Source organism: Strix uralensis, chromosome 2, assembly GCF_047716275.1.
Source record: "Strix uralensis isolate ZFMK-TIS-50842 chromosome 2, bStrUra1, whole genome shotgun sequence".
Taxonomy (NCBI): domain Eukaryota; kingdom Metazoa; phylum Chordata; class Aves; order Strigiformes; family Strigidae; genus Strix; species Strix uralensis.
This window is the reverse complement of record NC_133973.1, coordinates 6541400-6565790: the sequence shown is the minus strand read 5'-3', so window position 1 is coordinate 6565790 and position 24391 is coordinate 6541400. Positions and strand designations below refer to the sequence as shown.

The following is a 24391-nucleotide window of genomic DNA, read 5'->3' as shown; positions in this document are numbered from 1 at the left end:
GTATATTTAACAGTGGTTTGTTGATATTTAGCCTTTGCTTTGTTCACCTTCTTTGAGAACGCACTTTGAAACCTTCATAGTAGCAATTAGCATTTACAAAAGTAGGAATGTTATTCCTCAACCCAGTTAACACATCTGATTATAGTTTGGAAACCGAAAGGACAGTTATGATTTCTAAACATAGTTTGTACCTATCTGCCTGTCACAGGAGCTAGATTGAGTCTTGCCCATCTGGTGCCTCATGACAAATATGATTCATAGAGAAGTTCACTTACTGAAAGAAGATAATCAACTGTAGCTGGGACATGCAGATGGGCAACAACCATATCTTTAGGTGATTTCAATTTCACTGGCACTGCTGTAACCCACACTGCAATTTTTACTTTTTAATACAAAGTGATGTAACTAGAAGTTTCTCATAGTGTACTTAAATTTACCTCTTCTAGCAGGTAAATACCGGATATCCAAGCACAATATAAAACCACATACCTAGAGAGATACCCTTTTCATGAGTCATAGGTACTATAAAGCCCTAATAGTAAACAGGGGATATGGTAAGTGTTTCTTCAGTGAAGGTTTGAAGGTTCAGACAGCATTTATTCACTTTTTTGACTAGAAAGGTTGTAATATCTATGATTCTGGTATTAAGCTTGTTCTAGTGTTTGTGAGCTGGTTAAAGCACTGGGTCTGAATTCTGGAACAGTGGTAGTAACAAAAATAATAAACAGTGCTTATCATTTCTACAGCATTGCTCATCTGCATAAAAAAAATTGTTGCAGGAGCAAAGCCTTCAATAGCAAGAAGCAGAGAGTCAGTCTTTAAATATGTTGATATATATTGTTTAGCATATTTGCTCTCCAGTTATGACTACAAAGTAATACTAGTTGTCAGATAAATTTCTTCTAAGCTGAACAGTGTTTCTGTTTTACCTCTAAAAATATTTAACACTTTCTTGATTCTACTTTTGCGCTTTTACTATTTACAAATATACTTTTTTGTTTACTTGCACTTCTTTTATTTGTATTTTTTAGTTTTTAAAAATTACTCCATTTTCATATATATATAATCTCATTTATTCCCTTTTCATTTCTCAAAGGCAGCACATCAAGACCTGAGAGCATTACGGAGACTATTCCAGAATCTCAGTCCGACTATGAAGAATCTTTTATCAGAGAAGGTTCTCTAAAGGTGAGACAAAAATCTGTGTGTTTTTGAAATGGACTAAATAACACTGCTTTCCCAGGAAGGTAAGCCTTTATTCTTACATAGACTTGACTCAGTCCTCTTAGTTTTTCTGCTCTTGGCTATTTTTTGTATACTTTATTTCTTGTTTTCTTTAATTTATTCCCTATTGGTTCAGTTGTGTTATGTTATTTTCTTAAGGGAAGACTGTTTGCAGTTAGACCAGGCATTCCAAAAGCCATTCATAATTGCAGTACTAGGAAATGAGTTATGGATAATATCCTACTTCTCATTGAAGTTTGCTGGTTATAAAGCTATGAAAACATAAGATCCAGATTCATTGAAGTACTTACATACCCAACTCCTACTTTCATTATCTACATCTCTTTGAAATTAAGGCATGTGAATATGGTACCTCAGAGTTCCCTTATGACAGAGAATCCCATTTTATAGATGTAGACCATGGTCATGCACAACTGATGGATTGACTTGCCTAGGCTCACACAGTAAGTTTCTGGCTGAGGTAGGAGTTAAGCAAACGTAAGACGTTAATTCTTAGTATTGCCACTATCCGTTACACTGCACAAATCTAGCTTAATTGATGTATTCCCCTGCTTTTTGTGACTCCTCACAGCCATAGCATGTCTCATCTTTCTTATAGCGTGTAATGCTCTACGCTTGAAGTACTGATATTGGAATGTAGATATGAAATCGTGTTAACTAATTCCTGGGTACTCAACTTGAGCTGTCATGGCTCAGGTGAGGCTAATGCCTAACTTGTAACTGTCAGTGCTCACCATTTCTTCCACAGAAATGCTTGTGCTTTGGTATGCTTGGAATATAGAATGCTACAAAGTCCTAAATACTCTGGAAAATCTTGGATGTGTCTTGTTGTCTTCCTGATAGAAGTTGGTAGTTCTGGCATTGACATCTTATTCCTCTTTCTGTAAAAGCATAAAATAATTTTATCTCACAGTTGCATTTTAAACTACTACCAGTGATGCATTCTGATTTGGTGATAAACATTGTGGAAAAGTGCACAACAAAATAATTATGACTGAACATGTAAGATACAAATAATCATCCGATACATCTCCTGTGGTCAAGAATGATTGATCCTGTGGATTGAATGAGTCAGTAATTTTATGCAAAATATAATGTGTAATATTGTAAAACTGTAGATACATTTGGAAAACATGTGAGTGACTTAGAGTGACTTAGAACATTGGTTCCTTTGAGTTCATTTACTTGTACTCTTTTCAGCATGCACATATGAAATATCTTGTAATACAAAGAGAACCACAGTCATTTGAATTCCTAACATTTAATGTAGGCTTGGAAGAAAGAGCAGGACCGATTACTAGAGGAAGCAAAACTTAAGGAAGAAAAAAAAGGAGAAAAAGAAAATTTGGGAGGTAAAAAGAAAGGACAGGAGGTAATAGATGAAGAAAGTAAAGGTTCCAACAAGAAATTTTCCAAAGAGAAGTTTAAAGATGAACCAGCAAAAGCCCCTGAACTTGAGGAGGATCCCAGCATCCCAGAACCACGTTCTGAGAAAGTTTATAAGGTAAGGAGTCATATTACTGCACCATGTTAGGAAAGTGCTAACTATTTATATAGGGAGTCAAGATTACAGCAAAGCTATTGTGAAATTGGAGTTCAGGGCAAATTAAGCCTAACTAGGCTTTGTTTAACTCCATCATTTTAGCAGCAGATCCTTTCCTAAAACTTTTGGAAAGCAGTTTCTGATATTTAAGATTATCCTACAGAAGACTACCACTTTACAATTAACTGGGATGGTTTTTATTGTATATGACATGAACACAAAGATAAGTTGATCATTGTTTTGTGCCCATGGAAAATATATTTATGGGACGAATTTTGTCTAAAAATGTGATTTTCATGGGAGAGAATAGGAAAGGGGAAAACAAAGACCTGTTCCAACTCCCATATTCAGGGACCTAGTTGAAGTTTTGGCTGTCCACAATGGAAATCAAGTAAAAGGAGTTCACTGTTTCTTCCATTTCCTGTTTCAAAATTCATGTTCTTAGAGTGCTCTAATGCAAGGTATTCTGCCTGTTATACTAACAGAGGGGTATTTCTTACAGAGGGAACCCTTCACTAGTTGCATCCAAACAGTTTTTAGGCATTTTGCACTGCTTTATATTTGCAGAGTCTAAGCCTTGGATCTGAAACTTGAGTAAGTCAATATATTTTAGTCCAAACTTGCTGGAGTACAGACTTCAAACTCAGAGATATATAACATTTCAGTCTGAACTTGAGTACACTCACCTAATTTTTGCCAGTTTGTGGCTCTTTGGAATGCACAGCAATCTAAGAATCAAGATTTACAGTGTCTGAATTCCAAAATTTAGAGGGTGGAAAGCTGAATCTTTATTTGCCCTTTATCTGATCGCATGCCATCGTACGTTGTCTCTTTATAGTTGGCCAGAATTTTTCTTTCCTTTCCATTATATGTTAAGCTACCAGTCTGCTTGCTACTCTTCAGTTTCCATGATGGCTCCATACCACTGAAGGATCAGATTCTGCTCTCGTGTGAAACAAGTTACTTCAGTTAGTAACAGAAAGTATTTGGATATGAGAATAACATGCTATGTATTTGGTCAAGTTGTTATTGCATTAGTTAAATATCTAAGAAAAATGTTGCCTAGGACAGTGGGATTCTGAGGATCTGTCCTTCATTTGCCTCTTTCCATAGCTTCTGCCTTTCTCATTTATGCATAATCTAAAACTTGTTTTTCCAGTTTATTGGCTACAACACAGGGGAGGATCTCATTCAAGTATCAGGAACCAATCAATATCTCTTCCCATCTGATGGAGGACAGATTCAAGTAGAGAAGATAGAGTTTGTAAAAGGTGATTCTTTAATACTTTATGCTTTGCTTTGACTCAGTTACTAAGTGATGGCATAGTTCTTAATCCATAAATGCTTTTTCATGTCTCAGCCATAGAAATTCAGTTAAAGACATTGTGAGAGTACCATGTAATTCCATATTAGCCTCTATCACTACTAATGTTTAGATTTTCCTGTAGTTTAATAATTGATAGATAAATAAAGTATCAGAAAATTAGAAATGGAGAAAATAAGGTCATATTTATCTGTTCAGTGGCAACCAATGCATGGTATTTCAAGAATACTTGTTCCAATAATTTGTCCAGTCAAATGCAATATATCTAAACAACAGGGTTATTCTGCAGATCTAGCTGTCATTAAGTTTTTGAATATTTAGTCTAAACTCAGCTAACCTTAATTTTGTTTTCTTGGTCTACTACTAAGCAGTTCAGTCCACTTCTGAGCAATTTTCTTTTTTGTGTGCTTTATAGTCGCAGGTGCAGGGGTTTTTTTGGGTGGGTGCAGTTCTGAAGCCTGATGGGAGCAATAGTAGTATTCTGTTGCTTTGCAGGTCTAACTTTGGTAAAGGTGAAAGTGATAAAAGACAACCACAATTTCTTCATTCATATCACAGACCCCAAGAAAAAGTTAAAAGACATTGAAGTGCAAGAAATTAATGAAGAACACAAAATTAGATCAGGTGGGTGGATTGACATCACTGATATAAAGAATTAATAGTTTGACATATTTAGTAATTGGATGCAAATCTTATCAACTAAAATAAATTCCTACTACTGGCAGAGGGTAAATAAGATCAGTGTTCTGTAAATAGAAGTAAAAATCCAGTTGGCTGACTTAGGCACCATGTAGAGAGATCTTACCAAGATGTAGAAGCACAGTACAGGTCAACAAGTACAAACCAGTCTCTTTTTCAAAGCAAGGAAATCAATGAAAAGAGTCACCATTCCTTAAGAAAATAATTTTCTTCTTTAGTGGAGGACTCCTTCAGATCTTAATGTGTTCTGGGAAAGCCAGAGAAGCTGCAAAATGAATCATGCTTATTGTGACTAGAATAAATGTCTGCCCTTCAAAGGAAAGATTTCCCCCTTTGAACTGGACCTTCTTTTGTGCGTCAGATGACCATAGCATTAGTGCCTCTTCAAGACCATTGCTGTGGAACCAGATCTTTCAGCAGTTCGGCAGCTTCTAATGCTAGTTGACATGTTGCTAACACTCAGAAGGCATTGAATCCAAATTCATTCTGAAGCCAGACGAGAGTGTTTCCAAGAAGGAAGACAGTCTGTAACAATTTGTGTGTATGTTGCCAAAAGCACTATGGAATTGCTCTCACTGAACTGAAGAGTGTTGGAAAAGTATAACTTTTGGTAGGTGTGTTAGCTCTTTTAATCTTCATTAGTGTTAGAAAGCATCCTGCTCTTGTTCGTCTCCTTGGCTTCAGCTGCCACTAGTGATTCAATTGTAGGTTGTCTGAATAGCAGATTTGCAGCCCTTCCACAGATGAGATGTTTCTTGTCTGCACTTCTGAAGGTAGACCTGTATCAGGGAAAATCCTGCCTGACAAATTTGGTGGCCTTTTATGATGGAGTGAGAGTATCAATAGATAAGGGCAGAACAACTGATGTATTTACCTGGACTTGTGCAAGGCCTTTGACACTGTCCCGCATGACATCCTGGTCTCCAAGTTGGAAAGACATGGATTTGATGGATGGACCACTCAGTGGATAAGGAATTGGTTGGAAGGCCGCACTCAAAGGGTTGTGGTCAATGGTTCAGTGTCCAAGTGGAGACTGGTGACAAGTGGTGTCCGTCAAGGATAGGTACTGGGACCGGTACTGTTTAATATCTTTGTTGGCAACATGGACAGTGGGATGGAGTGCACCCTCAGCAAGTTTGCCAATGATGTCAAGCTGTGTGGTGTGGTTGACACGCTGGAGGGAAGGGATGTGCCATCCAGAGGGACCTGGACAGGCTGGAGAGGTGAGCCCAGGCCAACCTCATGAAGTTCAACAAGGCCAAGTGTAAGGTCCTGCACCTGGGCTGGGGCAATCCCAAGCACAGATACAGGCTGGGTAATGAGTGGATTGAGAACAGTTCTGGGGAGAAGGACTTGGGCATGTTAGTGAATGAAAAGATCAACATGAGCCAACAGTGTGTGTTTGCAACCCAAAAAGCCAACCAGATTCTGGGCTGCATCAAAAGAAGTGTGATCAGTAGGTCAAGGAGGGTGATTCTGCCCCTCTGCTCCCGTGAGACCCCACCTGGAATACTGTGTCCAGCTCTGGAGCCCCCAACACAAGAAGGATATAGAGCTATTAGAACGAGTCCAGAGGAGGGCTACCAAGATGATCAGATGGCTGGAACACCTCTCCTATGAGGACAGGCTGAAAGAGTTGGGCTTGTTCAGCCTGGAAAAGAGAAGGCTCCGGAGAGATCTCATAGTGTCCTTCCAGTACCTGAAGGGCGCCTACAAGAAGGCTGGAGAGGGACTTTTTACAAGGGACTGTAATGATAGGATGAGGGGTAATGGGTGGAAGCTGAGGGAGGGGAGGTTTAGGTTAAATATAAGGAAGAAGTCTTACTGTGATGGTGGTGAGAGACTGAAACAGGTTGCCCAAGGAGGCTGTGGATGTTCGATCCCTGGAAGTGTTCAGACTCAGGTTGGATGGAACCTTGAGCAACTTGATCTAGTGGGAGGTGTCCCTGCCATAGCGGGGGGGGTGGAACTAGACGATCTTTGAGGTCCCTTCCAACCCAAACCATTCTATGATTCTACAATTCTGGGGTCTGCCAAATGGTACTTCTAATTACCAGTGTGCTAGCACCTGAGGCAAGTTGTATTCACAGCACGAGTGGGAGGCTTTCCTCCAATGTAAACAGGAGTACCTTACAGAAGGGCAGTAGGGAAGAGAAGAATCAATCTACTCTGATACTTGGCAGTAGCTGAATGGCACAATGGTAAGCTTTTAATGCAGTCAAAAGGGCAAAACAGGATCCTGCAGATGGTAGTCACCAATGAACACTTCAATGACAGACAGTAAATAGGAACAGGCGAGGTCTCAGCATGTGTGCCTTGTTGATGAAAGAACTGGAAGATGGCTAAGTGTTGGGTGCCAGCCTTAACCCTCTTTTGTAGTCTTCTCTGCCGCTCCTCACAGTTTTAAGAAGCTGTTCCCCATATTGGAAATGCCAAAGATTTTCTCTTACCAACAGAACATTTCTTTAAGGCAGTAGGAGTTGTACTCGAGGCAAGGTAGGATCCAGTGTCACTGTCTCAGAGGAGTTACCTTGCATAGTTCACGTGGTCTTCAAGGAGGACATACTCATCACATGACATCTTGTCCTGCACCTCTAAGTGAGCTTGTCTCATGATCCACTTTCACAAATGCCAAACATATCTTTGAATCTCATTTCTCAACTTTTTCTCCTTTCTTTTACTTTCTCCTCCAGGTATGGTACCTGTGACAATATCTGAGTGATTTTTATTAGTGCATAGGCCACATGCGATAGAAATGAGCAGTTTAACGTTCTTGTCAACCAAGCAGGGAACAGAAGCAAGGATCCTCGACTCCAGAACTAGGTTCTTTTGCTGTTTAAATTCACAAAGACTTTTCACTAGTTGTTACTATTAAACCTGGTTTTATACACCTAGCTAATTAGAATGAAGCTTCTAGATGAAAAATTACAGCTGTATTACACAAAACTGACTATTATATACTACTCCATGAATGGAATTATAAAGTTTTCCCCATCCTATATTAACCTATTTCATCCACATTGAGTTGCCACTGTTCACACCAGTCATTGGTTTGCAGGTCAGGTGGTTCTGGTATGTGTTGCTATCTTTAAAATTAATTCTAATTCTTTTTAAAGGAAAATTGAAAAATCAAAAGAAAGCTGTGAGCAAGTTTGGATCTTTTTCAGCCACCTTGGAAAATGGAATCCAGCTGTCCCTGAGCTATTATGGACCTACAGGGAAGACAGCAGGTAAAGTAAGCAAATAGAAGTGGATATTTGAGAACCATAGAGGGAATTTTTTCTCTTTTTTTTTTTTTTCCTCTTCATACACTCCTTAACCCAATAATTTGTTGCATGCAGTTCTGACTTTCTCAGCAGCTGTGACTACATGGTGGAGAATTTTCAGCAAAGCTTGAGATGAGATTACATTGTCAAGAATATTCTATGATTCAGATTTCAAAATGGAGGGAGGTCTCCATGCTTTTTTACTTACTGTGAAAACAGAACAGTGCAGGGAGAAACTTGCAAGTATTGTTATTAAGTAGCCCAGCAAAATCAGCCAATTAATGTGAGCCAAAGAAAATGTAATTTGCTGAGGACTCTTCTTGGTTTTCCAAGAAATAATATTTTTGTAAACTTATATAGGTGATTATGGAACTTTCATTTTACGTTAGGAGTTGGACTTTAGGTTACAGTTGTGCAGACATAATGAGAGATTTCTCTCAGCCTTTCAATAAACACATTCACCAACTGGAAGCAATTGCTTCACAAAACCACAGTGAAAATAGCGTCTGCTTTTACCAAGAGCTTTTTGTTTCCATTACATTTGAAAGGCCACTGAAACCATCATACGGATAAAAGTGAAACCCTCCTCTGATCAGAAAATAATCCCAGCGTTTTTCAGCTCTTAAAATATGAAAACATTTAATTGAATGCATCTTTGTGTGGACTGTGGTAAACCATTCAGCTATAACCTCAGTTTTAATTATTCAAATACATTTTATAAACTAATTACTAAAAAAGAACTTTTAAAATTTGGGCCAAGAGAGCATCCACAATGTAACAGACTGTGAAAACTTTTATTTTGGCACAAAAGAGAGACATGTCTAATTAAACACCTACACATCAGCTGTGATGTTCAGGATTTTTCACCACATACCATAAGCATCCTATTCTTCATTAGAATAATCTCTGCCATGTTGAGCTTTAGTGCAGCACTGCTGACTGGCATTCTTTGATTGTTTTCAGTTTTTCTATAATCACTTACTTATGGCTCATTCCCCTCGTGGGTGTTTGTATCGTAAGTGCTCAGAAAAATTCTGACCAGAAATATTCTGGTTTAGACTATTCTTGTATGCCATCCATCCGTGATGTAGGATGGTATGCCCTGTAATCCACAGTTTCTCTCCACTGATTCGTTAAATTGGGTGCGAATTACTCATTTTCCCTGCATTACTGAAATAATTTTCTGGAACCTCTCTAATTCTCATTTTTCTTATTTTCTTATTTTACCTCTTCCTTCTTCCTTTTAGGGAAGCTAAAATGACAAAAGTCCTCAGGCTGTTTGCCAGATTTATGCATCTTTTTTATTTCTTGGTTAAATGTTAGTATTTGTTTAAGTTTTGAATTATTATTTGTTTTCTGTAGCATGACCAAAATCTTAACTTCAGGCCACCTTACAACCAGACTTAGAAGTAAGCTACTCACGGCTTTGTGAATCTGGCACTGCTTGAGCACCTGCAGGGCTTTTGCCTCTGGGTATTACAGAACCTTTGCACTTGCTCTTTGTGCCTTGATGAAATCATGAGGGTACAACTCCAAGTGCTAGAGATCTGTATGTGTGTGCAGGAGGAAGGACACCTTCCTTAATCTGACAGTCCTCTGCAATTTCGCATCTCTCTCAAGAGTTCTGAAGACATTTTTCCTCAGTCTCAACAATCCACTCTTTTTCATCGTTGCCCTCAGACACTCTGTTCTCATTTTTCAGGGCAACCAAAGTAAAGGGGTAGGTGAAATTTTCTTAGGTGTCAAGAGCCTATAACAGCTTCTATTCCTAAATTCAGCACTTAGAAAGTAGTGTCATCTGAAACTGAGCATGTTCCACTTCATAGCATGGGTGGCTGTGAAGGACAGCTTCCCTCACTCTATGGAAGAGCTTGCTTATACCAGGTTTGCAGTGTTCACATAGATATTTATACTTACCTGACAAAATGGATTACATTCGTTAATGATTTTATTGGACAGTTGCCTCAGAATCCTTCATTTTGCCTATCCTACTTCTCTGTAGAGCACTAGGTCTTTCAAAGTTTATTAGTCAACAGTTTCTTCTCACCTGGAGATGGGTACTACTACTTGTTTATTCCACGGCCATGCTGTCTAATAAATGTGTATCAGAATGGACCCCATGGAGAATTTTAAACTTTCCTATTTTATATAATTAGCTGAGAATTCCTCTCTAGCATATTACAAGTAAAACAGATTTGTTCACCTTTCATCAAACATCCAATCAGCTGTAGAAGCCACACAACATAAATGTCAATACTTGAAAGCAGAGCCACCTAACAAAGCATCAGATTCTCATGCATCAGGCATGTATCAGCTAATGAAAATGGGGATTTCAAAAATCTTTGTGGTGATCTAAATTTTCCTTTCAGGCTAAAGGTCATGGATATATTCAGATATCTGTGCATTTCCCTAAGGCTGGCACCAAGATAAAAACTGAGATTGAAGGCTTAAAAACTAAGGTGGAAGGCCTGTTATCCATCGACTCCTAAAAAGGACTTTATCACCACATGATCTAATAGTTTCTTCTAGCCTTAAATTCTTAAATTGTGGGTCACCTTTGCATAAATCCAGAATCATCCATAAAGTAAATGAACATGCAGGCAGCCTTTCTAGTACTTTAGAACTTCGTTTTTAAGGTGGCCTCTTCATTTTGTTTTGCAGAGCTAAAACCATCTATGCCAAAACCTTTCAGGAAACAGCGGACATAGTAGCACTTAGGCCTACCTTTTATCTTTTTCAGACAAAAATATGCTAACACTTCATCTGCGTTACAGGAAATGCTATGATCTCAAACCAGAATGGTTCTATTAGCATGCTTCCGGTGCATTTCATTCCTTCTTTGTCTGAATGTGATCTGGCTTGCAGTCTGTCAATGAGTTATTTAACATTTCTTTGCCTGATGTATTGGTTTTCACATTAAATAATACTGTTCATTGGAAGAAACAGAATTGAAATGTAATTTTACCAAAACAAAAAAAGGACTTTTGGAAGTCTTCCTAGCAACATTCTTGAAATGACTGACTTGGTAAACTTCATACTTTGTAGAAACTACTAAGCAAATCAAGCTTGCTTCATTTATTTAAGAATTGGGAGAATCTTAGCAAGTCTAGGTCATCAGAAGCTTTCTGAATCGTTATAGCAAAACAGAGCTACGTAGTGCAATACTGCTGGAGTCAGTCCATGCTGGATCAGCCCATGATAAAGCATAACAACAGTGATCATTTCCTAGATACTAGACTCAAAATGTCTCCACCTATCTAAGTATTCTGGAGGTAAAAGAGAATTTAAAAATCTGTATTTTCTATTTTTGAGAGGCAAGTGACAACCTGTGGGAAACAATAGTTTCAAGATGCCTTTTAGGCTGATGAGTAGTCAGTCTGTAGAAAGATTTTCTAAATAATTTCATATATTCAGTCCCTCTGTCTGAAATAATGAAGTCCCCCACTAAGGTTATTATTCGAAAGGTAAAATTCAGTGTACAAAATCTTGTTAAGAAATAAAATGTGGCCATTTACATTTATGAAACCTAAATGCATTAAAAATATTGTTTTTCTCTTCCTTAGATGATGAAACAGATCCTGTTTTATCAAGAATTCTGAACATCCCTTCTGTTCACGTTCCGACCGTAATTTCTCCTGTTACATCAGCTTCAGGGAAAAAAGATAAGTCCATCAAACAAAAATCAGGAAAATCTCTATCATCTACAAAATCAACTCATAGCAAAATAGGCCCTCCACCACCTGATGACCTGGTAAGGCAAGAAAAAGGAAAGGTAAGAGAATAGACATTATCCAGTGAACACAGAAAAGAAACAAACAAAAAATCCAGATACATAAACTTGCATAAGAGAAGCATATATTCTTCTCAGAGGACTTTGAGCTGTGCCTTAACAAATTCCTAACAATTTATGGTTCTTCCAGGATATGTTTTACTCTTCCAGTTGTTCTCAGATGTACATATTGGCAGCTGCTAATGAAGCTAGCCTTTACAACTCCACGATGTAGAGCAGTGTGTCTTCCATGATCCACATATTTTTGTCAATTTTGGCTTTACAGTTACACCTGTTACATATCTCAGTGACTCAAACTGCTCTAGAAATTAATTTTTAGTTTAACCAAGTAAGAGAACTTTTCTGTGCTTTCCAAAACCTGTATTGCCAAGTCTAACCAACCAGTAAATTAGTGGAGACAGTTTTGCAAAAGCTTGCTCTGCAGTTTGGTCTTTCCAGCTGATCACAAGCCAGGGACCAACCACTTGAGGAAGTTACTTTTGCCTATAACTGAAGTACTTCTATCACAGGACGGGTCTTTGGAAAGGATGGATGACATTTCTGTTATGGAATACTTAGCACAGAGTAATACAGGAATTACAGGACCATGTGCCTCAGAAATGCACAGCATTTGATTTTGAATATCTTCCACAGACCTCTGTGAGAAGCTTTTTGGCATTAAAACATGTGAGTGGGGGAGGCCATAGCAGTTCAGAATTGGGTCACAGTTCCCCTCTGCAAAATGTCTAACCTAGATTATTTCAGGTCGTTAGTAAACTATTGGCAGAATATTGTAGGTAAACACAGGAGGTTTGTTTGGTCCAGTGATCTCACAGATCAGCCAGAGTATGAGTTAAATGAAAAGTTCTCAAAGAAATACGGGAGGAGATATCAGCAGGATGGTGGGAGAGGGTGCAGGAGTTTTCTATTTGAGACAATTTAACCTCTTTTCTTTTTTGACACTGTTTTCTCTAACCAGCAGTGTCCTAGAAATGAACACAATTAAAATACAAAATTCTGAGACAAGGACAAAAATGAACATGAATAGTATTGAGAATCAATTTAGTTACCACCTTCAGTTTAGAAAAGGACAGTCTTCTGAAAATAGGCATAATCAGCACACAAAGCAATGAGGTCCATAAACAGTTTCATTTAACACTAATGCTCTAAAGTATACTGTCTGGGATAATTCTTTAATGATAGTTATGATAAAAAGCTATCCCTTTTAACCTGATCAAGTTACAAAATGGTATCATTTCTACATAATGTGCTTGTTAAATGTGATTCTTAATATCTTTCCAGACTAACTGCAAAAATATTTAAAGCATGTAGTAGTGTGTTTTAATTTTCCCCCTACTTGGTTCCATCTTTAATCAAGTATGACTGAAATGTCATACTGAAATGAATCAAGTATGATGCAGAAAGAACTGCTAATAGAATGTCCCAGTTCTCACCCTGAGCCAAAGTCCAATCTACTGCATATAATACTTTTCATGACCAATTTTCCTTCCATTAACCCAGTCATTCCTCCTTATGTTCTGCTTCTTCTCTAGACTGGTGAGGGATATGTAAAGAACATGAGTGACACCAGGTCTACCATCTTTTCCTCCACTGTTTTTTCTTTTGTCCTGTTCTTCAGAATTTCTCCATGGAAAATTAACACTAGTTCATACAACTGTGGTGGCTTCCAATTTCAGAGGCATTTCATGAAACTCTACTTCACTACTTCTTACCATTTTGTAGGGCATTGCCCTGAAAAGATTCACCACCTTCTGGTCTGAAGATCTGAATGTTCCTTTTTCAGAATTATTGTCATGGTTTAAGCCCAGAGGGAAACAGCACCATGCAGGCACTCACTCACTCCTTCCCCCCACCAGTAGGATGGGGAGGAGAAAATATAACAAAAGGCTCGGGGATCGAGACAAGGATGGGGGGGATGAATCACTAATTATGGTCATGGGCAAAAGACAGACATGACTTGGGAAGAAAGAACATCAATTTAACTTGAACACCACCACCAATTTACCAATCAAATCAGAGTAGGATAGTGAAAAATACAACCACATCTTAAAAACACCTTCACCCCACCCCTCCCTTCTTCCTGGGCTAAGCTTTGTTCCCGATTTCTCTACCTCCTCCCCTGCAGTGGTGCAGGGGGGCAGGGGTTGGGGGTTGCAGTCTGTTCATCAACTGTTGCCTCTGCCACTCCTCACACACTTTCCCTGCTTCAGCATGGGATCCTTCCCATGGGAGACAGCCCTCCATGAACTTTCTCCTACATGGCTCCTTCCCACGGGCTGCAGCTCTTCACAAACTGCTCCAGCATGGGTCCCTGCCACGTGTTTCAATCCTCCCAGCAACAGACTGCCCCAGTGGGGGCTTCCCTCAGAGTCCTGGCTTTCTTTGAGCACAGCCACCTGCTCCGGCATGGGGTGCTCCACGGGCTGCAGTTCAGCATCTGCTCTACAGAGCACAACCTGCCCTTCACCACGGGCTGCAGGGGGGTCTCTGCTCCAGCGCACTTCCCCCACCTTCTCCTTTCTTCCACTGACCTCGGTGTTTGCAGAGGTATTGCCCTCACCCCTCCTCCCAGGTTCCCCTTCTTAAATATGTTATCGCAGAGGTGCAGCCACCGTCACTAATTGGCTCAGCCTTGGCCAGTGGCGGGTCTGACTTGGAGCCGGGGGAGTTTTGAGAAGGTCCTCACAGGGGCCACCTCTGTAGTCTCCTCCCCTGCTACCAAAACCCCGCCACACATAAACGCAATACAACTATATCTTGGAAAACTGGTCTTCTGTCTACTCTTGTTACTTTTGGCCACTTCTCCCAGAATCATTCTTGCTCTGCCCTCACTAGAGGCTTATAAGTTGTCTTCTCAGCTCCCTTGGCAATAGAGATCATGATTCTTTTGACAGAGCTGGGCTGAACTGTTCAAAGATGTAGAATGGGCAATATGGAAATGAAGGGTTAAATGCAGTGCAGGTTTATTAGAAACAGAAGATAGCTTCCATTACAAAACAAATGAGAGAGAGTAATAAGACAGACAAGAATGAACACCTACTTAGAGTTGTAAGAATAGCCTTGGAAGACTCTCTAAACACAACATACTTATGCTGCTTCCATGGTACCTAGTGAATGAAGTAATGCTGCGGCTCTTGTTTCAACATGGATTCTGTCCATGTCCAGAAAAAGTCCAGCTGACCTAATTTCAACAAGTTTAGGTATTTAAAGAGCATGAGTATGGAAAGTGGTGTTAGAGAGTTGCCAAACAGCACTCAGCACAACATACAGCAATTGTGTGGCACAAATGAACCCTGTACAAACAAATACCCCTACCATTAAAATTCTGTCAGGAGGACATCTAAGTTCATTCTCTTCTTCCAACAGGCTTTTTACTCTTTGGTTTAGAATGTCTTCAGACAGAGAGTATTCATATTAGTGCATACAGCAATTGGCTGTGTGAGTCTGCAAGTATTTTGGAGGACAGGATTAGATTCTGAAGTGAACTTGACAAGTCACATGGACATGGTCTGTAAAATAGGATGCAATTCAGTAAGAATAAGAGCTAGGTTGTAGAATAACATATAAATAATCAATACGTATCTACAGAATGGATAATAGTTATATCAATAACAGTTCTACAGAGAAAGGTCTGAGAGTTGCAACAGATCACAAGCTATACATAAGTCAACAATGCCATCTTGCTGTGAGAAGGGCAAAGACCACATTAAGGTGAACAAACAGGAGTGCAGCCTGCTAAATATGTGAAGTTATTTTCCATTCAGGGCTGGTAGGGCCTCAGCTGAAGCACTGTGTCCAGTTATGGATACTGCGCTGCAGGAAAAATACGTGCCACACTGGAGAGTTTTAAGGAAAGCACCAAGAAAGATCAGACGTCTAGAAAACTTGTCTGGTAGGGAAAGATTAAAAGACTTGGCTTGGGTTTGTTTGATGTAGAGTTCAGAGACAGAATAGCCTTCGGTGGAGAGCTAAAGGGACACCATCATCTCTTATGCTAGCCCAAATAATCAGAAGAAATGATCAGAAGAAAACTAATTTTCTGCAAGAGAAATTCAGGCTAACAGATAGGAGAATGTCAGTAAGGTTAATCAAGGTAAAGCACTGGAATAGATTGCCGGGAAACCTCCAGCCCTGGAAATTTTTAGAATATGTTACATTAACAGTTTTTTCTAATGATATAGGTATACTTATTTTTTTTACCATTAGACAGGGAGAAGTAGATGACAACTGAGGGTTACTTCTGCTGTATTCTGCGACTTCTACCCCACGATCCTGTGACTATGATCTTAGGGTATTGAGAGTAGCCTTAATTATCTAGTAATATTATGTAAAGTAACCATAAAATGTACAACATCCTTTATGGTGAAAAACAGGTGGCAAAACATCTGCCATTTTTTCCTTATATTTTTATTCCTAAAAATCAAGAATATGGGGTAATACCAGGACAAGTTCTGTCTGTTACCTCTGTCTGCAACCCAAAACTGTTTTTGTCTTATGACTGCAGGCATAGTGTAGTTCATTGTCACGGACGTGGTTTAAGCCAGCAGGCAGCTAAACTCTACAGAGCCGCTTGCTCACTCCCCGCTCCCTGGCAGTGGGATGAGGGAGAGAATTGGGAAAAAGAAAAGTCAAATTCATGGTTGAGATAAAGACAGTTTAATAGGACAGAAAAAGAAGGGAAAATAATAGGAATAATAATGATAAAAGAATTAGAACATACAAAAGGGGTGGTGCACAACACACTTTCTTACCACCCACCAGTTCCCAAGCAGCGGCCCCCGGCCAGCTCTCCCCCTAGTTTATATACTGAGCATGATGTCATATGGTATGGAATATGCCTTCGCACAGTTTGGGTCAGCTGTCCTGGCTGTGTCTTCTCCCAGCTTCTTGCACCCCCAGTCTACTCGCTGGTGGGGTGGTGTGAGAAGCTGAAAAGTCCTTGACTTAGTGTAAACGCTGCTTAGCAACAGCTAAAACATTGGTATGTTATCAATATTATTCTCATCTTAAATCCAAAACACAGCACTGTACCAGGCTACTAGGAAGGAAATTAACTCCATCCCAGCTGAAACCAGAACAGTCACATAGGTTTTGGGGGGATGACATCAAAGGGGCCAGTGCTGTATTTTTTCCAAATGTTCCAGGGTCTTCAGACATTCCTTAGGTCAACCTAATCTTTTCTAGTTGCCAGAACAGTTTCCACTACAGAGCAGTGCAAAGAGGATTATGTGTTTTGACTATCAAACATTCATTCCCATCCTCTTCTCAAGTCAGTGCTGTATTTGCAGCAGATTGGAAGTATTTCTGTTCTACTTACCTTTGTGCTCTTTTAATGATCATAAGTAAAATAACTGATGTGCAACTTCAAGAATTATTTCACGCTCTTCTGCTTCACATGACCCATTTATTGTCATCTCATCTTGACACCGTGCACAAGATAGCATAAAGACTCAGCAAAATGAATAAAGTTAGGAAGGGTTGTTTTTCAAGGGTTAATAAAGAAGAATAAAAGAAGATAGCATAATCAAAGATGATAAGCTAATGTTTCCACTTCAGAATCCATAAATTCTCAAAATGTTAAACATCAGTGGTAGAAAGCACTTTTTAAAAAATGTTTTGTTACAACTGAAATCTGTAGTCTAATTTTTTCTTTATTCTTTTAAAACATGGAATAAAACTAATTCATGTTTCATTCTGTAGATGGAAATGGAAGAATCGGCTTCACAAACACAAGTGATGTCAAATGCTCTCACTTTCCCAAGTTTGAACGTCTCCTGTCCCAATGGACTAGTATTAACTTTCCTTGGTGAAAATTTTGGAGGTTGGTTTTCAGAGCCACTGCAAAATAAGGAATTTAAAAGTTAAAATTACAGAAGAAAATTACTTCTGCCTTGATGGGTTTAGATGTAACAATATGAATTTTTTAATGTCTCAGATTAAGTCTGTCATAATGTCTATTTAATAGTATTTGCAACATGAATAATGTGTTTTAATTCAAACAAATCTAAAATGTAGAAGTTCTTGGACATAACAGATTGGAGGCAGGGAAGCAGCAACCCTAAAAAGCACTTGGGAGTCATGTTGGATAATCAGTTGAATATGCATGTATATTGGAATGCTAAAGAAAAATTAACAAATTCAATTCATAAATGCATGTATATCAAGGAATCGTGAGTGATAACAGGAAGATTGTTATGTTACCTATATCTGTACCTCCTTTGGAATTGTATGTATTGTTTGTAAGTCCACAAGATGTTCATATTTTGAAAGAGTGACAAGAACGATTAAAGCATAGGAAGATGATTCTTACAGTGAGCTCATGTCACCAGAGAACTCAATTTAATAACCAAAGAAAAGGCCAAAGGAATGACTGGTGCCAGTCTGGAAGTACAAGGAAACCAAATTTTGGTGGTAGCTTGTAAACACAGTACACAAAGGTATTAGAAATTTCAGGGGCTTGAAACTGAATAGTACTTTATACTAGATTTAAGTACTCATTTCTTTACTAATTTTTTAATGGTAAGAATGATTAACAGAACTAACCCATGCTGTGATGGACTCTCTGCTACTGGGTATTTTACAATCAGGTTTTCTTGCCTTTCTAAAAAACACAATCAGTTTCAAACAGGAATTATTTCCCATAAGTCCTTTGGTTTATGCCACCTAGTACATACAAAGAAGATGGTCATAATAAGCCTTTCTGCCCTTATCGTTGAATTTCCTTCAGAAGACAGATAGGGTATATAGATACTTGTAAGTTTCTGTGTTTGGCATATCCTTCTGTAATGATTCAATTTCCCAGTGTTTTTGAAAACCAGCATGAGGATTATCTTTGCATACTGTAAACTGTAGTAAATCTTGAGGTTTTGTAGTCATGCCGTTAGGTTTTGAAGCAAACAACTGTGAATTTTGTTGTTGTCATCTGGTCAGTTTTAAAAACAGTCACCTATAGATGTCATTTAATACCTACGTACAACAAATCTGTCCAGTCCAGGCTGTATTGGAGATACTGAGTATGTGAAAATAGATCAGCACAACTGCAGAGGTGCCCATATCCAGGAATAAACCAGATTTATCACACACCAATTATGTGCTAGCAGTAATTCCAACACATCCTATGTGTGAGCTGTTGCATAAAAAACAGCAGAATCATTTATCTTCCTGATAACTGATGAAACAACATATCTTTTAGAAACCAGCCAAGTGTATATAAATTAATAAAAAATAGAAATTTGTATTAAATAGCATTAATAAATGTATTATGGTACACAAGGATCCAGCACAACTTTATAATCATGCAAGACAGCAATGTCTTGATTTTTTTTTTGGCCGCATAGACCTGAATTGCTAGTGGAAGATTCCCTCATTTTTTCTTCTCAGACATCTCTTTACTTTTTATAACAAAATCATAGAATCATTGAACAGCCCAGGTTGAAAAGGACCTCAAAAGATCATCTGGTCCAACCTTTTGTGGGAAAGGAAGCCTAGATGAGATTATCTAGAACCTTGTCCAATCGCATCTTGAAAGCCTCCAGCATTGGGGTCTCTACCGTGCCCCTGGGGAGGTTGTTCCAGTGAATAATTGTTCTCACTGTAAAAAATTTCTTTCTTATATCAAGATGAAACCTCTCCCAGTTGTCCCTTGTCTTCTCCATGTGGCTTGTTGTGAAGAGAGAACTTCTGCCCTCTCTCTTCTTTTAAAGCTGCCCTTTAAGTACTGGAATACTGTGATGAAGTTCCCCCTGAGCCTTCTCCAGGGAGAAGAGACTAACTCCTGCAGTCTTTCCTCCCAGGACAGGTTCTCCAGCCCTTCAGTCATCTCTGTGGCCCTCCTCTGGACCTTCTTGAGTCTGTGTGCATCTTTCTTGAATTGTGAGGTCCAGAACTGGACATGGTACTCCAAGTGTGGTCTGACAAGCACTGAGTGGGATGGTCACATCTCTGTCTCTGTAGATGCAGCCAGCTTGGCACATTTTGCCAGTTTAGGGTAAATGTGCTCTGCTGCATCTGGTGTGAAGTAAAGAGCATGCAGAGGGTTTTCAAACGTACATAGTTTGGCAAGTAGCTAATGGTTGAGGTGAACAGAGCAATTACGGACACATACATGTAGTCTGTTGACACAACTACCATAATTATACTCATTAACACACTCAACACTGCCATAATTCAATATAAAAACCTTAGTTGTTCAAGTAGATAAAATATGTAACTTCAGTTTCTATACAAACTCAAACTTAGTGAAACTCAGTAACTTTTTTCACCTGTATGGGCAGTTAGGAAATTCCTCTCACCTAATGTCAGTCTTCCAAAAGTTCAACATCCATAATAAATCCATCTTCAGATCTCCCTTATTTTCATTTGGAATGACAGACACCTCCACAGAAGGATGCAGAGTTTTTGAGTAGATGACTGCTTTGAATTGTTCTTTGTAAAACAAAGTCTGTCTCTTACTCTGTGGATTATGGAGGAATCAGAGGAGGGTTCTTCTTACTCACCTAAAGTTGCATACCTTCTGTAGACACCATGCTGATGGGTGTTTAGCACTGTTTGAATGTTTGCTATGCAGTATTAAGTAATTCAGAATTTGTTTTCAAATTTGAAAGGTGAAGCTGCTACAGCTGAAGCTGAGAAAGAGGTCATAAAGAAAAGTGAGTCCAAAGCAGATGAAGCCAAGGATGAGGAGGTTGGGGAAAGTAAGGCCAGAGCAAATGAAGCAAAGGCAGAAGAGGTTATGGAAAGTGGAGAGAAGGCACATGAGGTTACAGAAGGTGAAATAAAGCACAAAGACAGCAAAAGAGAACGGGCCAAGCAGCCTACTCTGGAAATTCTGGTTAGGCAGAGTTATCCCCAAAAGGTAAAGAACTCTCATCTGTATACATCTGTGGCAAGGCAAACAGAACAAGAGGTGTCAAGAGTCATCACCAGTCAAGGAACTGTCATAAAGTACATGATGGATGGATCTAGCCAGGTATGTTTAGTAGAATTCATTGAAAGCAGTCTGCATGTGTGATTACCCTTGAACTTGTGCTTGTCAACTGAGATAGTGTTCAGTTACCACTGAGTTATGCAGCCATGTCAAGACTAAAACGCTGTCAGCTTTTTTCAGAATCAGAACTTAAGGCACATAGGGAGCTTTAATGATGAAAATTTTAGGCATGTGAAGTCTTTAGGCAACTTTGGGATTAGGTGATAGATGAATTTTGAGAACTTCATTCCTGGATTTAAACATCTGAAGTGTAGATTAATTGGGCTTTGGGTATTTTTGGCAACACAAAAGCATCCATATATTTTTTCAGTCATCTAAACAGTCGTATGGGATCCAGAAAAGATCTGAATGTATTGCATATAGATAAGTATTCAAAAAAGAAGAAATAATTACTTTACAGTAACTGTAGCTCTTGAGATGTTTCTATATGTTGTCCATTTGTTTTCCACATTGTACCATCTTCTCCCTAGAACATCTGTACTGTATTTGTAAATTAATTCAGGGACAATTGTTCCCTGCCACACAGGAAACATACATATCAAGAGTGAAGTATAATGGACAGCAGATCTCTGAAGCCAGCTATGATAAGATAAATAACCATGACTTCTTTTTGTTAGCTGTCTTGATGGCTAAAAAATGAACAACAATCCTAGACATGGGGAATACCTGAATACAGATCAATATGATGATACAGATGCATTACCACTGCTACAAAAACAAAAAAAAAAGGCATCAACCTTTGATCACTTAAACATTCGAATAATCTTTATTGTTTACTTTTATAGTGCCTGTTTGTTAATAAATAGAGTCCCCATTAATTATATTTGTGAACTGCAGCAATTAGCAGTCCTTTCTTTTTGAGATAACTTCTTTATTTCTTGTATTCGTTCAAAGTCTTTTACTTTTTTCCTCTCCTTCACCTACAATATTCTAGTGACTCTTGCATTTGTGACACATTCTTTTGAGACTTTTTATTGGTGTTTGAAGTGATTTTAACCTCTAGTATGTCCTTGATTGCTGTAGATTCTGTTTGCTGATGGCACAATGAGTAGGAGTCCTGATTCTGGTCCTGTCCTACCACCACCTACAATTCCAGATGACATGCAACTGTTACCAGAATCAGAGCCTTCACCTGAGACTGGCGCTAAGAAAGGTAACATTTCCAGTGTTTTGGACAGATTTAAAGTTAGTAGGGCTGATGATACTTGATAAAGGGCTTATTTCTTTAGTCTGATAATTCTGCCAGTGTGAAAATGCAATTTTATCTGTACTCAGCATCTGTACTCAGCTGCTAATTTGTTACCTTCATATCAAATCCTTTTTCTCCTACTCCAGATTTCTTTTTCTTCTAACATGCTAGGACTCTTAATTTAAAGTAAAAGGGTGTGTAAGAACTACATCAGTAGCAGAGTGATTCAACACAAAGCATTTTAAAAGAAATCCTCGTAAATACAGCAGTGTCCAAACATTGCATATGTGTTACACAGTTTGAGTCTTGGTACTGAGAACTGCTTCTCTTGCAGAGGACTTGCTGTATTTTTCTTTCTCATTGCATGTACCCCAAGGCACCTACTATTGGTAATTATTAATTGGTTGTACGGACTTATGGTCTGTCCCAGTATAACCATTCTTAACATTATTTTGTTTGACTAAGAAAAAAACAAATAAAAGTTTACTTCATACCTCAGAGTGTAGTCCGAGATCACTGTCAGTGCTCCTTAGTGCAAAGAATAGTTATGACCTGTCATAATATTAACATATAATTTATTGAAAGTATGTGAATAAAAATTGCTGCCAAAGAGAAAAATCTCTCAGAAACAGACTTTCAAGTCATCAAGTCCAGTCCTTGTTCTTAGGATATTCCTTAGGATAACTGGAAGGATGTATGAGAACTTCCCTGACAAACCGTCTTCTAATTTTCAGTCTCTGTATCTGTGACCAGTGTTTATCCTTTATTCTTTATCTTTTATTTATGATCACTTTTCCACCCCACCTTTCTTCTCCACTGCTTAGTCTTGACAACTTTACAGTGAAAAGTTTCATCTCTTTTTGGCTTTTTTTTTTTTCCTGGGATGTATACGCTGTGAGCCTTTTAGACTCCTCTCTGGACTACGCTGCTGTCTTTTGCATACACTTAGTCTAAGTTCCTTTTCTTGAATATTGGAGACCAGAGTTCTCTATCACATTCTTAATAAGATCTCTCCATTAGCTTTCACAATGGAATCTCCATCCCTTTTCTTCTGATGCACCATAAGATTGTGTTTGCCTTTTTAGTCACCATATTTTCACACTGATAACTTGTAGTCATTCTGTATGGATGATACCTCCGGGTCTTTCTTTTCTTCTACTGTTGCAAACTTGTCTGAAGCATAAATTATTTTTATTCCTTTTTTCATTCAATTTCATTCTAATAGGCTGTATCGAATTCCTATTACTTTAATCTTCAAACTCATGGGACGGTTTTGGATTGGTTTTTTCCTGTAATCCATTCAGATTTTCTTCTGCATTGGTAGTCCCTTCCAAAGTCACATCATAATCAGATGTCATTACCATGTTGTTTACTTTTTCTGTGTCATTAATGAACACATTAAAAAAGATCAGTTCAAGGGCACACCTTTGAGTAACAGCGCTTGTAATTTTCCTCCAGCCTGATAAACAGTTCTTTCAATTCTGTCAAAACCAATACTCACAGAAACTCTTCACTTTACTAATTTTGTCTTTTGCCTTAAAGAATACCAAGTCTGATACAGAAATTTTTGTTTCTGCAGGAAGAGGCAGTGACAGAAACAGCATATCACACCCAAACAAGGACGAGTTGTTTCAAAATTCAGTGCAGGGTCTGGTTAATTCTGAGCAACCTAAGGAGAACTGGGCAGGAACCTGGATAACAACAACTCCATCGGGCATTCGAGTCGGCACTGAGGGAGCAAAGAGAATGGATCTGAAGCCACTCTTAGTCTATCAGGCAACTGACCCAGCTGATGGAACGGTATTACTGGTTTTGTGTTATTATAGCACTGTCCACTAATTTAAGAGACAGGACTGCTATCATATCAGTTGTAGGATTTGTTCTTTGAACATATATCCTACAGGTTGTGTTATTACACTATTACTAATACAAAAGCTGTAGATTTTGAAGAAAATGTAAGTCCTTGGTCTCTGAAGTAGATAAAATTGCAGCAGTCTAGCTTCATCAGAGTTTCAGTACATAATGCCTGTTTTACTGTTGTTGCTGTTACAAGTATCACAGAGCTGATATAAATGATTATTCCTTCATTCTTTCAGGTTATGACTGTACGAGATGATGAAGTGATAATTGTTGAGAAGCTAGATGGCAGCAGAGTGGTAGATCATGCTGATGGTACTAGGATCACCACTTTTTATCAAAACTGTGAAGAACTTTTTGTACCAGAGGATAGTGAGAAAACAGGTAAAAGCAAAAGGGAGCATTTATCTCTGTTGTATCTTGAGGCAAATAATTGTCACAATATTCTAAAGAAGGCTAATACTAATAGCCTAGATAATAAATCCACTAGTG

The 24391-nt window shown here is 38.6% G+C and overlaps 1 protein-coding gene across 3 annotated transcripts in view; it reads left to right on the top strand.

The window, feature by feature from the left end:
• The window catches only part of SPAG17 (sperm associated antigen 17), a 119265-nt gene that overhangs the window by 57845 nt on the left and 37029 nt on the right, over nt 1-24391 (top strand). For all 3 annotated transcript variants that reach the window (XM_074853919.1, XM_074853900.1, XM_074853909.1), the window contains exons 19-29: nt 1097-1188; nt 2516-2749; nt 3948-4059; nt 4608-4736; nt 7928-8041; nt 11641-11849; nt 17568-17688; nt 20471-20835; nt 21877-22006; nt 23622-23842; nt 24139-24283. In XM_074853919.1, the coding sequence (XP_074710020.1) occupies nt 1097-1188; nt 2516-2749; nt 3948-4059; nt 4608-4736; nt 7928-8041; nt 11641-11849; nt 17568-17688; nt 20471-20835; nt 21877-22006; nt 23622-23842; nt 24139-24283 (1872 nt within the window). The remainder of the gene's footprint in view (nt 1-1096; nt 1189-2515; nt 2750-3947; nt 4060-4607; nt 4737-7927; nt 8042-11640; nt 11850-17567; nt 17689-20470; nt 20836-21876; nt 22007-23621; nt 23843-24138; nt 24284-24391) is intronic.